The sequence below is a fragment of the Gopherus flavomarginatus genome, chromosome 10 (assembly GCF_025201925.1).
Source record: "Gopherus flavomarginatus isolate rGopFla2 chromosome 10, rGopFla2.mat.asm, whole genome shotgun sequence".
In the NCBI taxonomy this organism is placed as follows: Eukaryota; Metazoa; Chordata; order Testudines; family Testudinidae; genus Gopherus; species Gopherus flavomarginatus.
This window is the reverse complement of record NC_066626.1, coordinates 69,395,555-69,413,937: the sequence shown is the minus strand read 5'-3', so window position 1 is coordinate 69,413,937 and position 18,383 is coordinate 69,395,555. Positions and strand designations below refer to the sequence as shown.

The window sequence follows — 18,383 nt, the reverse complement described above, 5'->3', positions numbered from 1 at the left end:
AGACAAGTGATCTCTCAGCTGTGTGGAGTTCAAGGTTTCACTGGGGAAGCCAGCCTCTGCCTTACGTATCTCCAGTTATCTGTACAGAATGGATCTATATCATGTTACTTCCCAGGTTCTCCTTCCCACTGAAAATGAGGTTTGCTCAGTGGTGACACTTCCATTGGTCCCCAACCACATCTACATTCTGTTGGGCTCAGCATGTGAAGTTACTGCAGTATTAACTTCTGTTACACATATGGTTCTTTGAATCACCAGGTGCAAGGAAAGGAAACCGGGTGCCACTTACAGAGCACAAAAGGGCTGGCTACTGGCCACATAGGACTAGATGAGAATTCCCCAATGGGATGGAAAGCTCTGAGCTGGCACAGTGCTAGGATAGCCCGTACACCTCTCCTGGCCCAAGTGTAGGTGAGATGACAGGGCTGAGCTGGAACACAACTGCACTCCAGCAATTCTCAGATGACAGGTAGTCCTGTGGGGGCTGATGGCAGCTGATGCAGATTAAAATCACATTCCCATGTTTGCCCTAACCTACACCGGGACTGTGGCTGGAGCTGCACAAGGCAGACAGTGGCTGCCTGGCATCCCACCCCTCTCTCCCACACTAAGGGTACTACCAGAATCGGCGGGTAGTGTTCAGTGTATTGGGGATTGAAATTGATCTGCTAATCGACACCCATACTCCACCTCAGCAGGAGGAGTAAGCGGAGTTGACGGGGGAGCCACAGCAGTCGACTTGCTGCCATGAGGACAGCCAGGTAAGTCGAACTAAGATACTTCGATGCTGAACTTAGTTCAACATCCCCCGCTACTGTAGCCCAGGCCTGAGCAGATCTCAGCACATGAGACAATCTGGCCTTCTGTGTTTTACTTGTGGGAATATTGCATATTTTTACAAGTCTTTACAAATGTTTGAACAATAAGTTTGATTTTACCCAGATCAAAAAATGTTGGAGTAGTTACCGGAATATTAGATTGAACAGAATTGATGCATCTTAACTATATATTTGCAGTTGAGAAGAACGCAACGTGAGAGTTAGACGAACATTAAACTTGAAAATCATATTTTCCTATGAAGGCTTGTTTTACCAGTTAGCATGGCTCACCCTACGGTGTACGGATAAAGTGGGTTAAACAGTTTTTAAAGCAACTATCAAGACTAGGCAGTAACCTACAAGTCCGTTGATTTTATGTTGCTTTGCATCCTCTGCCACTTTCACACACCACTGGAGCTATTCTACATTATGAAATTCTCATTTATCTCAGTTATATCTCTAAACAGACTGGTGCATTCTGAGTGAATTACAGACTAAGACGGCCAGTGTTTGTGTTTACACATTTCATGTGTTAGTCAGCTTCATATTTAAATTGTAAAACAGTTAAACTGACAATGGATGCTTGTACAATTTGAGACATCACAGTGTCAATCACAAATTGGTATCTTTGTTTGATTTAAAGATAAAGCTAACTGGGATTTTAGCTCAATCATTGGGTCTTCGCAAGTGAGTGATATTCTGTCACATTGTTAGTGATCATTATGACCTAAATTTCTTCCTATCAGCATTACCCTGCACTGCACAACCATTTCCAGTCCCATATATCATGCAACCTATGGCAGAACAAGTTTCAGCAAAGAATACCACATATGTCTTGATATTGGATTTTTTAATCATCTAGATGACATTCATATTACTCTGTTGAATATTATTATCCTCAGCAATGCAGCTGGGTACAGTGCAATCTTATCTGGCACAGGGCTGACAAGCAGATATCCAACTGATGTCTTACAGCAAGGGTCACTCAAACCAAATCTATAATGGCTGCTGTCAGGGCAACATTCACTAACAGCCCATGTCACTATAACAATGCTGCTACTTCGTCTCAAAGAGTGATTGCTTAGGGTAATGTCAAAATACCATAATTTCAAAATTTCATTGAAAATATGTTCAAGCAACTGTGGCTATATCAATGATACATGTGACACCAAATAGACCCTCTCTGCAAGAATTCCTAATTTTATGAAGCAATATACTACACCACAATCACCAAAGTATATCACTGAAACCATTCCTCACAAATCACTAACTATTACAATTAAAAAAAAATTATTAAAAAAAAAATCCATGCTCTTTTTGTTAAAACACACACGGGTAAAGAAAATGCCATAACAAAATGATTACGAAGTTGAAGACACAATATGTAGGGTATGAATAAAAAGCAAATAATATGCTATTTAAGTAATTAAAAAAATTATGACAAACAAAAAGACCAAGTAAACTTCAATTATCAAAATGCTCTGGAGGACATACGAAACCTGTCAACATAATTAGATTTTCGTCTTCCATATGAATCTTGGGATTTTGGGACAAAAATGTTTTACAAACCCAACTATCGGTATTAATTGCTCCTAGCAGAAGGGGGTGGGGGGGAATCCAGTTGATGGTATCTAACTGCACCAGCCTGCAGATTTCTGCGCCCACTAGGATACTACCCTGGCACCATGGGTCCTCAAGTTTGAGATGCTTTTTACATCTTATTAAGACAGCCTCCCTAAACTGTTTCTCTGCAACAGCAAATTGCATAGTAGCAATAAACTGTCAAAGCCAATTACATGTAAAAACCTCTATTGTTCAGGCCTATTGGACTAAACATGGAAAAAATATGAAATATTTAATTAAGGGTTTTTAACAAGCACTGTGTTCAGCAGATGGTTCAAAGATGAATCTGCTGATGTCAGATAACAGTTCACAGTAAGTGCCAGAAACTGTTTCACTACAGGTCTCCTTTCTATATATTTTTTCCTTCTTCCATCATTTGAGTGTATGAATCTTTGTATGGGAGTGCTCAAGATCACTTGATCTTACGACAATATGGGCCCCACAGCAATCTAACTTGTCTCTTCCCTTGAATCCAAACGTCTTAGTGTGAAACTCATTCCTGGCCTTTACCTCCATCACACACAAAGCCTGAGTAAGTGTATGGGAAACAGAACAGACTATGGGGAAAGAATCCAACCCCCAACACTGCACAGCACGCAGTGCATCACATCCTCAGTGTCTACTAAAGCCTTTGGGATAGAATATCAATGACCACAACGTTTTGTTTGTTTGGATAATTTAGTGTTACTAATATTTACACTGATTATAGCTCTTGTTTTGTATTCACCCCTTTTCTGCATTTAATGTAATTTCATTTATATTTTATTCAATATTACAGAAGCCTGTAAATGTTTCTATACTATATATTCCTGGTTATGAGACATGCTTTCAGTTAAAACGAATCACTGGCACCAAACTCTCCTTCTCAGGCTAACAACCTTGCAGGGTTTTGCTTTTTGTTTTTTACTGCAAGTTGGAGATTCTTTCATCAGAACAGTAATAGTATTTTGATAACTCATAGAAAACACAATCTAAATACAATGTGCTTTACAAACATTAAACTTCACACCAAACCTTTTTGGTGTGTCATCTCTCACACACACACACACACGACAGAACAGGGTTAAATGGCTTGCCCAGTCACAACCAAGTCATTGGCAAAGCCAGGAATGAAAACCTAGAAGTCTGGTCTCCTGATCACCTGAACTGGGTGCATGGGGACATGCACACAGATACTCATAGCCTCCATTTTATCTGACTAATTAGCAATGAAACAGTCTTTTGCTTGTGAAGTTTGTGTTGCTGGGCCATGCAATATTGCCTCTTAACACCACAATCCCTCAACAGTTTCAAGAATAGAAAAAAAAATGCATCACTGAACACAGTTTTCTTAGCATAAGGCTACTCAGCATGCAAACAGATGGTGACAAAAACTAGAGGCAAGGTATTCATTTACAGAGTTTGAGTGATACAGTATAGGGAATTCAGTAAAAAATAAATGAATGTACTTACCGGTGCAGTTTGCCACCATAGAATGGTTTGGTATGGAAAGTAATGCTTGCAGAATACCCAGTTTTGGGGCAATTAACATTGACCTTTCCTCCCAATTCTACCCAAGGAACAGTTAAAATTGATCGAGCATATGCGCAAGGTAGAGAAAACGTGTATTCCTCTCCATATTCCAAAAGACTTAAGAGTCCTGCATGCAAAAATAAGAGTGTCGTCAAAATATTTCCAATTTATAGCACTGGGGCAAGTGGTTGTTGAAGGAAATACATCTAACACTCCCAGAAAAACTATCACAGTTATTACAGATTCCAGATACAAAAAGAATTTTGTTAACTCCACATTGCCATTAGTTAGGTTTTACAACAGACAAGTACAGACACTGGGTATCCTGGGTACCAGTACATTTGCTGTTCGCCTTGAATCTCTTAAAAGCTTGGTGCTGTACAGGCATAGTAGCAGCTAACTGTTCGCTTGTAAAAGTTTTACTGCTATAATGGTAAGAAATTCACACTCTGGAACCATGCTACAAGCATGAAATGTGCAATGAATTATCAAAGCCAGAGAACTTGGAGGTTGATGTTCACATTTCACTTCCCTCCCCCACAAGCAGATGGTACATTCCACCTTTCCAGAAGGGGTGTAGCAGCCTTAGTCTTCCTTCCTGTCACTTCCTTTTTGTTTTACTGACTTGTAGATAAACACAACTGTCGCCTGACTGCTGCTGATGCAATAGTCATTACAATTAAATTTTAAAGTGATAACATTCAAATTTTCTTGACATTTCCTCAGGAATCAGATCTACCTACCTCTGATTCTGTCTCTTAAAAAAAAAGTGTGAGAAGAAAGTGATTTTGTGCTTGTGCTTATGCCAGCTGATGCCCCCTGTAGCCTTAGGTCACTGTGTTTCTTCTGACATTTGATTTTCACAATTTCCCTTGTATCCTGTTTTTTCAGGTTCACAAGTTAAACCTTAACTGTTATCACACAGTCTTCTGTTCCATCCATGCCTTTGCAGCAGCTGACACAGACCCTTAAGAAGGCAGCTCTTCACCTCCATAATGCTGAGGGATCACACGCCCTGTGTGTGTTAGGCACAATTCCTCTCCTCATGGGCAGAAGAGAGAGGCATCAAGTTTTAAAGAAACGACATTAGGGCAAACTTCAGATCTTTGAAGAACAGCAGTGCAGAGCTGCTCACATGGTCTCTGAAACTGTCTGGAGGGAGACTTCGGCTCCAGGAGTTGCCTTCCTCAGACTCAAAGCACTGATTTACATGTTCCTTGCCTATCCTCATTGTATCAGGAGTGCAGATTATATTCAAACATCTGTGAGTCACAGTAATTGGGCAACAAAAACATGAAGGATAAAAAGAGCTGAGACGGCATTTCCAGTTCAAAACCAGCAACTTGATGACTTACATTAAGGGAAAATGGAATCCTTGGATAATGAGCAATATTCTTATTAAAGAGATCCCATTATTAAATGTAAAGGAAATTTAAAGAATTGAATCATAAAGTGTAAAATATGTTTAGATAGGGCAATGGAAAAATTAACATTTATGTTAAGTATTTTATGTTGTACATTCTAATTTGTTTTGTGCTTTTGAGACATCATAAAAAAGTCAGTTTAGGTTGTACAAATTGTACTTTTGCTTCAAAATCTCATGTTGTGTTTCTAGATACGTCTTCCTTTTCTGCAATACTATAGCCCTGTGGAGGTTTGTGATCTTATGCAATCTTTTGATTGGAGCAACGAGTCCTGTGGCACCTTATAGACTAACAGACGTTTTGGAGCATGAGCTTTCGTGGGTGAATACCCACTTTGTCGGATGCATGTATTCACCCACGAAAGCTCATGCTCCAAAACGTCTGTTAGTCTATAAGGTGCTACAGGACTCTTTGCTGCTTTTACAGATCCAGACTAACACAGCTACCCCTCTGATACTAATCCTTTGATTGTTTCTACCATGCACATCTGGCATCTTCTGTACTCCATAATAAATAAATATGTCATCTAACAACAGGACTTTAAGGTTTCTCAATCTCTTTCTCAAGGTAAATGGAGAAGACCCAGAGCTATTTTGTTAACAAAACAAAAACAAACACTTAAAATAACCTATAAACAACCTGCAAATGAATTCTTTTGAAAATCCTAGAGATGCAACTACTGAGTAAGATTTACTTGTTATTCCGACACTGGAGTTCACAGAACTTAATTTTATATTTCTCTCACTGATATTTTTAACCACTTTCCATTTCTGCAGTGAATAAATTACTCACCTTCACCAACCATTGTTACTCCTATTGACATTCCCAAGAATTTACTCTTTGTCCAGACATGAGCATTAACACAAATCTTCTTCTCTACACATTCCGCATAAAACCCTGAGACGGGAGGATGATGGGACACTTGCTCAGCTACAAATCTGACTGTATAGCAGTCTGACTCCACTTGGCCCTCTGGCTCTTGTGAAAGAGTGGCTTGCTCTGAGAGGGAGAGGGATGAAGAGTTACTATTTGAGTCAGAGGCTACTTCGCCCTTAGCCATCCTCCAAGAGCAGTGAAACGTTTCTCCGATGATTGGATTGTATGGTTTCTTAGCAATTGCTCCTTTGCGACCTTCGTGAAATGAAGTGAGATAATATTCAACAAAGCGGATCATCCTCTCCTCTGGGGTAGCTCCATTTGTGATTGCAATGAAGAGGTCCGGGTGAGACATGAAGTCTGCATACATCTCCAGCAAAGAACGTTTCTCTAAAATAAAAGTGGGAAGAACCACCTGAAATAAAGACAAAAAACTATAACAACTTAAAAATAAGTAAGCAGACTATAGTTATGAATAAATTCCTGAAGTAATCACATTACAAAGGAAATGGGAAATAGGGATACGACACTTTTAGCAGAGATTTAAAAGTCCATTCTGGCACCAATAAGCAAAATGTTCTCAGGATAATGGGAATGGCATGAAAAAGAAAGTTTTAAAATTATTTTTAATGAAAGACTTAAAACAAGAAGTAGAACAAAAAACTTATGGTGAAGTAAACACCCAAACCTAAGAGAACTTACCATATATACTCATTCATAAACCAAATTTTTTTTAGTAAAAAAGGGAAGCACCAGAGAAGGGGGTCAGCTTATGAACGGGTATAGAGAGGGAGAGGTGGGACATAGCCCCTCCCCCCAACAGAGGGAACAAGGAGAGGCAGCATAGCCAGAAGGGAAGAGGCGAAGCCAGAGTCTCCCCACTTCTGGCCACGCTGCTCTCTCCCCAGCTTCCAAAGCAGCTGCAGCTCTGGGGCTGGCAGGCTGCAGCCATGCCACTCGGGCCCACCCCCCAGAGCAGGCTGTGGCTGTGCTACCCGGGCACCAGATCACGCTGCGGCCATGCCACCTGGCCCAGCCCACTGGAACATGTTGCGGCTGTGCCGCCTGGTCTGATCCGCCAGAAAAGGCTGCGGCCGTGCTGCCAGCCAGGTCAGAGACATCCTCCCCTGGCCCTCCCCAGTTAAGGTGGGAAGGGATGGGGAGAGAGTGGGGTCATGTGTGGGGGGATCACAGGGGTTACTCCCCTGACTCCCAGCTTCTCCCCCCAAAAAAATTTCCCCACCAGATGCTGTCCCAGCCCATCAGGGTAAGCAGCTGGCATGTTGGGACACTTTGTTTACTTAGGTTTACCTCCGTGCCTGCGGAGGCTCGAAGGAAACAAAGCATCTCGCCACACCAGTGGCTTATCCTGATGGCCCAGGAGCCAAAGTTTGCTGACCCCTGAATTATAGAGTCGGCTTATGAACAGGTTATAAAAGTTTTCCATTTTTACTTATCCATCTTGTAGGGGTTGGCTTATAAACGAGCCGGCTTATGATCGAGTATATACAATACTCCAAAATAGGAAACAGTCATAAAGGAAGGGAAAACATGACTAACAATTTGTTATGAGGAAAAGGAGAAGAATAAAAACAAATCTAAACTTAACTACTGTAATGGGGCAAGGCCAGATGGCTACAGTAAAGCACTGAGAAACAGGTATGTTAGCCCCAGGCTAAACAAATCCCTAGTACCCTGATAACCAAATGGCAGTTGCTCCAGGTTAATCAAGGCACCTGGGGCCAATTAAGATCTTTCCAGAAGGCAGTGGAGATAGCTACTTTAATTAGAACATCTGCAGCCAATCAAGGCAGGCTAATCAGGGCACCTGGGTTTAAAAAGGAGCTCACTCCAGTCAGGGACGAGCCAGAGGAGAAGGAGCATGTGTGAGGAGCTGGGAGCAAGAGGGCAAGGAGCTGAGAGTGAGAGAGTGTACTCCTGGAGGACTGAGGAGGACAAGCATTATCAGACACCAGGAGGAAGGTCCTGTGGTGAGGATAAAGAAGGTGTTTGGAGGAGGCCATGGGGAAGTAGCCCAGGGAGTTGTAGCTGTCATGCAGCTGTTACAGGAGGCACTATAGACAGCTGCGATCCACAGGGCCCTGGGCTGGAAACTGGAATAGAGGGCGGGCCCGAGTTCTCCCCCAAACCTCCCAACTCCTGATCAGACACAGGAGGAGCTGACCCAGACTGTGGGTTCCACAACAGGGGAAGATCACTGAGGTGAGCAAATCCACCAATAAGCACAGGACCCACCAAGGTAGAGGAGGAACTTTGTCACACTGCCTTCTTATCAATGGCAGTAAGGACTAAGTTGTGGGAAGAACTAAACTGAATCCTGATTGAGCAGGGGTGGTAAAAATGTGGCCTGCAGGTGCCTTCATCTTTAATGCAGGAATGCAAGCTCCACCATCCAGTTATCCATATTGATTCAAGCAAACCACCACTCAGAGCAGACAGACTTGAAAAACCCAATCTTCTGTGGTGAGGAGAAAGCTTTTCTGGCCAAATACCATCAACTTCTGCAGAGTCTAATCTTTAATTTTAAAAAAGTTTCTAGTCTAGTTGTGAAGAAAATTTCCCCATCTTCCATGTGTAAACTAAGAATAAATTAGTGGCAGCCTAATCTTCCCAGATCTGCAAAAAGCAGTTCCAGTGTCTGCTTCTGTGCTATGCTTCACCTCAAGCCATGCAAGCGGGACAACTAATTAGTTTTGTCAAGTTTTCACTGCTGCTACTGAGATCCCTGACGGCAGCAGTTTAACTGACAAGAGGAGGTCAATTTCATTCTGCTACCTTTAAATAAAGTTCTGAGCAGCAGTAAAACTGTGGGTGGGAGAGAGTCAGGATAGCAGAGAGCTCTTACTTCCCAGCAGCAAACAGAAAACGGAGAGTGAAAGAGGAGCAGAACTCCACTGCCTGTGAATGCCAGAATGCTCTGGGGCTGAGAACTGAAAGAAAGAACATTCATTCTTCTTTCTAACAACCAGATGAAGGCTGGAGAAAAAGAACTCATATTTATACGACTTGCTAGCCAGAGACTGCTAAAGAAGATATATACACAAAACAGGTTCTGGAGTCAGCCCCTTTCTCTCCCCCAGAGTTTTGCAGGGAAGTTACCCTTGGACTCCCTTTTGCATTGGTCGTTTGCTTGAACCCTCTAGTTACTATGAACCTGGTAAAACCTCCAACACCTTCGTGTGAGGGCGTGGGGATGTATCAGAGTGGTATGTAGATATGTCAGAAGAGGAGAGAGAGGAAGAGAAAATAATGGAGAGCAGTAAAGAAACACAAAGTAGGCAGAGAAAGAGCTGCAAAGAACAAGAGAAAGGGGATGAAGTGAGAATTTTCTCTCTCTCTTTACACACACAGTTACAGCATACAGCTGTTTCTTTAAATTGCAGCGGAGGTGCCTTTAGGGTGGTACGGTAAGCTATATGGTATTATATATATATTTTTATTTATTTTAGTGGCTAGTAGGCTTCAAACACATGTTTCAAGTCCTGCAGATAAGGCTGAAGTTGGGACCTGAAGTTTCTGCAGGCTGAAACGCTGTACGAAGTAGCTACTATCTATTCCATTTTACACAAAATAGGCATGTTTCCACAAGCTCCTGGCAAATTGCCATATGGCATTTGGATGGACAAAAGTTAGGTGTCACTTCACCTGCACTACAGACAGTTTTCACACCTTGCCTACTTACTCTTGTTAAATCCATGCCAAGTTTCAGCTGAGACAAGAGATGTAAGATAACACTGCGCTGTTCTTCCACTGCTCCGAGGTCATCCTCTTTGTTAACACATGTATCCTCCAGCTCCTCGTCTGGGTTTATTTCTTCAGCTTCCTGGTGTGAGAAATCCATAGTCATTTCAAACCCTAAAGGACTAAAAAGCTTAGCCTGTGCCTCACGGGGCAGGAGAGGCAAGTCTAAAAAACTTTAAAGAAATCTATCAGACTGGGAATGGTCTCAAATGAGCTTCCAAAGAAAACCAGACTTCTATATTACCACAAGTGTTTCATGCTTTTTTCTGCTGATGCTACACCATGTTGTACTTACAAATGAAAGAGTGTACAGGTTTTTAACAACAGGTTGAACACACATCTGCCAATGGTCTAGGTTTACTTAGTCCTGCCTCAGCGCAGGGGGCTGCAGTTGATGACATCTTTGATGTCCCTTCCAGCCCTATGTTTCTATTATCCTATAAATCTAAGAAGTCATTGAGAATAATTATATTCCAACCACAGACAACGTAGTAATTAAAGCACTTCTTACGTACTTGCTCTACATTTAAATCTTTTGGCGAGACAAATACATTTAGAATGAACTCTGTACAGGTGAAGAGTTATTCATCTTAAGGGTAATTCTGCTTCTTGGCCAATAGGGGTTGCTATCTGCCTGTATTACGGAAATAAAAGTCTATGTGAATTAAATACTTAATTTCAACCTAGCCTACATTTTTAGGTTTCTTATACAAACTTTACTGAAAGATGTTATAAAAAAGAAAAAAGTGAGACAAGATGATGTTACATGCATATTGAATAATAATTACTCTAAACATGTAATCTGCCCCAAAGAGTTTAGTGTCACACACACACAACTCTCAGAAACCAAGTTGCCTACAACTGCAACTTAAAAGCCTCTGTTTCACAATCTTCATTATTCTTGTATTTTACAAGAATGTTTTTGCCCTTCAAAATAATTGATAGTTTAGAGTATTGAAAATACAACAGAATTCAACATCACTTGACTTCAGGGCAGTTAAAAAGATTAGTTTTTTTCTAAAGATTGAAAAAGAAAAAAGCAATAATATATAGGAAAATGAGTTATAAAATACTTCTAACAACTAGCTTCCCTCATCTATCCTCTGCTGAGCAATTTTCAAAAGTAGTTTATACGGTGAATATTTGGAAAAATTCAATTTATTCACTTCACACTGATTTCTAGTGTTAAAATGACACTAACTGGAATAATTTGTGTATTTACATATTTTAAACTGATGCTTTAATTTGCGCCTTCCCCATACCTCTTAACATATTTTATTCATATGTCAGTCTGCAGTTGTTTACTAGAAGACAACAGACTTGCTACAGGGCAACAAAACATTTAATTCAGAAGTGGTCCTCCTTATTCTACTAAAATGTCTGTACTGGCAGAAGCACCATAATTTTCCTGCATTATATAAAAAAAATTGCTAAATATCTCCAGATAATCCTGCAAATGGACACATTCCTCACAGACCTGGGGCTGCCACATTACCTTACCCTTGTTAGATGGGAGGGCTCTGGCATAGACTGCTCCTTTATGACAGATGCTGGCTTGTTTGGCTCTGATGAAAAATCTTGAGCTGCTCCATTTTTTAAATGATTTGACAAAGAAATCTTTGGTTCCAACCAACTGATCGTTGTCCCTGAAGCAAAAGAAAGTTTGCGCTGAAACTTATTCATACTCTGGGACTTCAACAAAAGATGTTTTTGAGTAAGCAGGTTTTCAAAAAGCTGCAAGCAGTTAATCTTGTTCAGCAGCCACAAAACACAAGGTGAAGGCACCAGGACAACACCTTCTTTGATCATTAGCATGAGCACTGTGATTGGGCAACTGTAATATATGCGACTTGTACTGGAGAAGATGATCGTGTTATAAAAGGTGTAATCAGACACTAGAAAAAGAACCCAAACTGGAATGTTCTGTAACCCCGTGGAGAAGTTTTTGCACCAATTAAAGAAATGGTAGCTATAGCTCATTTTCAAACTTCAGTCAGTTTCAGAAATCAAGGCTAAAATGAAAATATTTTGGCATTGTTTTCTCTGGAAAAAGTACTTGTCTTTTCTCAATTGAAGGAACAACATGCTGTGTTAAATAAATAATAGCTGCTCAAAGAGATAGCAGCAGCACCTGGAAAGCTGTCACCCACTAATTTAATGATTCAAGTGTCTAGTTACTCTCCACTAGTCTATCAGAATGGATACAATTCCTCATCAATAATGAAAATGTTCCCATTTTATTTCAAAGGCTGATGTACAGTAGACACCAATACAGTTCTATTAAAAACACACATAAATGCTATGAGACAGAAACATTCTGGCTATAACAAACCCAGAAGCATAAGAATTACTAATAACTTGGAATCTTCTATCCATAATTCTGTATTCTGCATTTTGGTAAAGTAAAAGAAATCAGGGACATTCAGGAAAAAACAGCAAGTTGAACGTTTCTATCCTTATATACTGTAACCTCAATTATCCAAACTCCCCTTATCGGAAAGAGGTCATGTCCCCCGATTTAAGCTGGGGACAGGAACCTGCATCAGATAACATGGGTTTCATGTAAAGGAGGATCAGAAAAATGGAGTAGCCATTTTGTGAGGGCAATTTGTGTGCGTGGGTGCTTGCACAAGGGGTGCGGCAGCCCCTCTTGGCTTGAAGTGGTTTCCATCATTTAAAAGGTTTACAGTTTTGTTCAATGGCTTTCACCACCCCCACTAGAAAAACTGTTCCAATGTCACTGTTTGTGTGACAGAGTTGTCTTAAAACATCTTAGCCTGGACTCAGTAGTAAAACTCAACTTTGCATGGCAAGATTTAATCTTCACGGAAACAAGAATCACAGACTATCGGATTGGAAGGGACCTCGGGAAGTCATCTAGTCCAACCCCCTGCTCAAAGCAGGACCAATTCCCAAGCCTGACCTTAAAAACCTCTAAGGAAGGAGCTTCCACCACCTCCCTATGTAACCCATTCCAGTGTTTCACCACCCTCCTACTGAAAATTTCTTTCCTAATATCCAACCTAACCCCCCCCACACCCCCCCACTGCAACTTGAGACCATTGCTCCTTGTTCTGTCATCAGATACCACTGAGAACAGTCTAGATCAGGGGTCTCAAACTCAAATGACCACGAGGGCCATGAGGACTATAGTATGTTGGCCCAAGGGCCACATTACTGACACTTCCACCCCCACCGTCCTCAGCCCCGCCCCCACTCCACCTCTTCCATGAGGCCCCACCCCCACCCCGCCCCCATTCCAACCCCTTCCCCAAAATCCCCACCCCAACTCTGCCCCCTCCCTGCCCCCAGGGGGTGCAGGAGGAGTGAGAGGTACAGCAGGGAGTCGGGGGAAGGGTGCGGCAGGGGGTTCAGGGCAGTGGGTCGGGGTGCAGGGTGCGGCAGGGGGTTCAGCTGCAGGAAGGGTTTGGGGGCAGGATCTGGCCCGGCGCGTACCAGGGGCAGGGCAGGCTCCCTGCCTGTCTGCCCTGCCTCCGCGCTGCTCTGGGAAGAGACTGGAACATGAGGAAGGGGGGGCGGAGGGCCTGTGTGTTGCTGTTGCTTCAAGCACCGCCCACAGCAGCTCCAATTGGCCGCGGGCTGTGAGGGGCTCGCGGGCCGCAGAAAATAGCCATGCAGGCCGCGTGTTTGAGACCCCTGGTCTAGATCCATCCTCTTTGGAACCCCCTTTCAGGTAGTTGAAAGCAGGTACCATTACCATTGCTTCCATTAGCATCTAGATAAACAGTAATCTCTCAGTTTGTCAGTCTTTTTACAAAAGTGTTAGAAATTATACTTTCAGCATGTTAATTGCCAGGATAACTGTTCCTTCCTTTTTTTAATCTATATCTATCTATCTATATATGGACATTTATATATACATATAAAGATAAATATACATTTCTTCCTCTTATCCTTGAGAAACCACACAGGTTGCATATTATCCGGCTTGGTTGATATGTATACTTATTTATTCAAATTTAACCAGTATTTCCTTTTCTGCTCTTTATCAGATATTTTTAGTCCACTTTACTACTTATTTCAAACATGTTTATCTTTGTGTGTTTGATTTTTAAAAATTAAGTATTTCAAATCTTTTTCTCTAAATATAATTCATTTTATATTCTATTAATGGACAGGTTTGCCCTCTAATACTTCTCCCTCAATCAGGACAATGTATTATATTCCCCTTAGCCAAAGTAGCAGACATGAACTTATTCTACATTTTTGCTGTCCCTCTTTCCTTATAAGCCTTAAATTAATACCATGTATTCTTGCTTGACTGCCTTAGCTTTTTCCCAGTTCCAGTGCAGATTTCTTTTTTACCTCCGATTTTAGAACAATGCCTTGTGACACCACATTGCCAGTTCTTATTTCCTGCTTTATTCTTTTTCACAGGAATTGTAGTTTGTGGGCTCTAAAATTTGCTTTTCTGACAACTAAACACAATTTTATCTGATGCATTATGCATCCATTCTGTATTTTGCAAAATTCAGGTCAACAGTTTCAAGCCCTCCAATAACCACCACATTCTCAACTTCACAATTAAAATAGCTTGTTACTTGCAGTACACCTTGACAGTTGGTCCAGACATTTTTTTGTTCATACTCTCCTTCAGTCCTGAGGGTGTGTAGCAGATGCCCACTGTCATCTCTTTTTTATTCCTTGCATTCTAACTCAAAGACATTTACCATCACATTCACAGATACCAAGGCCAGATGTGATCATTGTGATTATCTAGTTCTTAGCTATCAAAATGTATCTTGCTGTTAAGTACTTTTTCCACCTCTTCTGCACTACTCAGTGACACATATGCAGCGTGTCTGTTCATTTAGCATCACTTCTAGTTTGTTATAGCTCGCATTTCTAGCATTAAACATATGCTAAAGTATGCTGAGACATTTAATCTTCTTCATGGAATCAAAGATGTTAGAGTAGAAAAGGGCCTATTAGATCATCCAGCCCATCTTTCTAAAGCTTTTACTATTTTCTAAATCTTTCCGTCTTTTATTTAGGAACTTCATCCTCACCCTAATTTGTATGTCAGAAGTCCATAACAGCTCATTCTGGTTAAGCAAAAAATCCTTATTCTTCCATAACCAAGTTTTAATGCCTGCCTAAAGACTCTGCAATTCAAATCAGTACCCTTCTTATTTAAGTGGAGGTCATCTAATCCAAACAGGCTTTCATCAAAGAAGTTCCAATGCTTAATAAATTGCAACCCTTTTCCTCTATACCTGCAATACAGGCATTGTTTTGTACCCACTACCAGTCTTCTCCTTCTTTCTTGATTTTCTGAGAAAAACACACGCACTGCTCCAATCTTCAGTGCTTCCCACGGGTTCCTAAAATATTTATTTTAAGTATGGTTCTCTTGAGCAGTGTTTGTTTCCACGCAAACTATAATCAATGAAAAGTCACTAGAATTCTTTAAGATTTGCTACCCTTATTGTGGCATTGTTAACCTTGGCACCTGATAGGCAATATACCATGAAAGTTCTAAATGATATTTGTAATGCGGAAAAAAAACATGCCTACCAACCTATGTCAACTAAATATTTGTTCAGCTTTTTCCTGTTCAGTGATTTTAATAAAAAAAAAAAAATTCACGGATTACAACTTCTCCATAAAGATGGATATAAAATTCTGTCATTGAAGTGGTCCAAATGGGATTACACTTCTCCCAGATCTCCCCCTGGAACTGTAATGGCTCCAAACTTTCTAATATTAGCAGTACACAAGATTGAGAACTAAGAGAAAGCCTTTCTGCTCTTTGGCCAATCTGCAATTGAAGGTTTAATCAGAATCTCCAGCCACTTACATTAAAAATCCTATTTTTTTTTTGAAGTAGTTAATCTGCATGCAGTAGATGCTTTTTAACAGGAAATATTTTTCCCAGGCACAGCAGGTTTTTTAGTTTGTTATAAGTTAAAGCCACAAAAAAGGGTCAAAGTTTTGGACAACACCTTTCAAATGTACATCTTAAAAATTAAGCCTGGAAGTTACAAAGGCAGAAAAATGGTTTATCCTACTATGTAGTTACTTAAAAACACATGGGTTAATTTTTGTTTAAAGAGAGCTAAAAATAATTACCGTACCATTCATCAGTTCTTGTTGCAAAAAGCAGTTCAACATAGCTGGGAATCTCAAAATATATATATAATGCAAAACATAATATCTTTAACATATTCCCATCATGAAAGTAATTTATCTAGGCAATTTATTACAATAATTATCAAGAGACTGGTATAATTGTAGCAATTCAGTAGAAACCATTTGCTTCCTTAAAAGCTTTTACTAGCACAAAAACATCCAATAGATACACTAAAATTAACATATTAATGTAGAGAGACTCACAAAGGGAAAAGGCACATGTTCAAATGTGCATTTATAAACAAATTAAATGGAAACAACTCTGGTAAACATTTGTTTGCATAAAAATGAACAATTAGAGACAAAGACATGCTCTGTGCATGCAGAGGCACCCCATATTGTTCCACAATGATTACTACTTGGAGAAAGCATCTTTTCTAATTTAAGAGAGAGGGTAATTTTATACTCAACTCAATTTGAAGTTTCCTAAAAGATGCTTTCTGCCTCAAAAGGGAACACAGCTTAACATCCCTTATCGACGACTCCTACAAAAACTGGATTAAGCTAAATCAAAATAGGACTACCCACATACAACCTTGAATGATGAAAGTTTGTGCACAGACAAGGCCTAGAATTAGAACTTGATGTTTGTAGTGTAAAATTTTAAAATATAGGCTATGTTCATGTCACTACTTCAGAGCGACAATAAAGTTCTAAAATAGAACAGTGACAGAATTCACTGGAGCAATTTATTTTTTCTTTTAAAATCAAAACAGAAGAAAATTATGTTTTTCAAAACCCCTGACACAGTTCATGCCCCCAAAGAATTTGCAAGCCCATAAAATGTTGCCTTCATCATCACTGTTGTCACGCATGCTATGCACATATTGGTTCCAGCCACACCTAGGGGTAACCCCACAAACTAAAAAAACTCATTGTGCTGCATGCACAATAATTTTTAACATGCTCTGATACCAGAAAATGAAAAGCAGCTATATAAATGTTATTATGTATAAATATATATATATACACACACACACACAAAAAAAACCCCAGAAACTTCACCATCAGAATGAAAGAAAAAAATCAAATGTTAAAAAACAGTTCTTCAGGTTGGTTTAAAACCAAAAATATCAGTACTGCACGTTGTGGTACCTCACGAAATAAGAGGCATGCTGAAAGAAGAGTAACAAGTTTTGACAAAGTCTGATCCACAACAGTAATCTTAATCTTAACTACAAAATAATTTGTCATTAAGATTTTTTGCACTAAACAGGTATATATTAAATACTGTTCTTAATCTTTTGCGTTATAACAATGCAAATCAGGGAAATGCAACCTAGATGGAGCTACTATAAGGTGGGTGCAAAACTAGTTGGAAAACCATTCTCAGAGAGAGTAGTTATCAGTGGTTCAGTCATGCTGGAAGGGCATAATGAATGGGGTCCTGCAGAGGTCAGTTCTGGGTCCAGTTCTGTTCAGTATCTTCATCGATGATTTAGATAATGGCATAGAGAGTACACTTATAAAGTTTGCAGATGATAGCAAGCTGGGAGGAGTTGCAAGTGCTTTGAAGAATAGGATTAAAATTCAAAATGATCTGGACAAATTGGAGAAATGGTCTGAAGTAAATAGGATGAAATTCAATACAGACAAATGCAAAGTACTCCATTTAGGAAGAAACAATTAGTTGCACACACATAAAATGGGAAATGACTGCCTAGGAAGGAGTACTGCAGAAAGGGATCTGAGGGTTATAGGGGACCACAAGCTAAATATGAGTCAACAATGTAACGCTGTTGCAAAAAAAAGCAATCATTCTAGGATGTATTAGCAGGAGTGTGGTGAGATGGTCATGAGAAGTAATTCTACTCTGCACTGATTAGGCCTCAACTGGAGTATTGTGTCCAGTTCTAGGCACCACATTTCAGGAAGGATGTGGACAAATTGGAGAAAGTCCAGAGAAGAGCAACAAAAATTATTAAAGGTCTAGAAAACATGACCTATGGAGGGAAGATTGAAAAAAAATGGGTTTGTTTAGTCTGGAAAAGAGAAGACAGAGGGGACATGATAATAGTTTTCAAGTATGTGAAAGGTTGTTACAAGGAGGAAGAAAAATGTTCTCTCTTAACCGCTGATGATAGGACAAGAAGCAGGGGGGTTAAATTGCAGCAAGGCAGGTTTAGGTTAGACATTAGGAAAAAACTTCCTGTCAGGGTGCTTAAGCTCTGGAATAAATTGCCCAGGGATGCTGCGGAATCTCTGTCATTAGAGA

At 40.3% G+C, this 18,383-nt stretch overlaps 1 protein-coding gene across 2 annotated transcripts in view; it reads right to left on the bottom strand.

The window, feature by feature from the left end:
- The window catches only part of OSBPL11 (oxysterol binding protein like 11), a 104,896-nt gene that overhangs the window by 7,052 nt on the left and 79,461 nt on the right, over positions 1-18,383 (bottom strand). For both annotated transcript variants that reach the window (XM_050917047.1, XM_050917045.1), the window contains exons 7-10: positions 11,516-11,661; positions 9,957-10,097; positions 6,170-6,668; positions 3,894-4,080 (exon numbers count right to left, since the gene is read on the bottom strand). In XM_050917047.1, the coding sequence (XP_050773004.1) occupies positions 3,894-4,080; positions 6,170-6,668; positions 9,957-10,097; positions 11,516-11,661 (973 nt within the window). The remainder of the gene's footprint in view (positions 1-3,893; positions 4,081-6,169; positions 6,669-9,956; positions 10,098-11,515; positions 11,662-18,383) is intronic.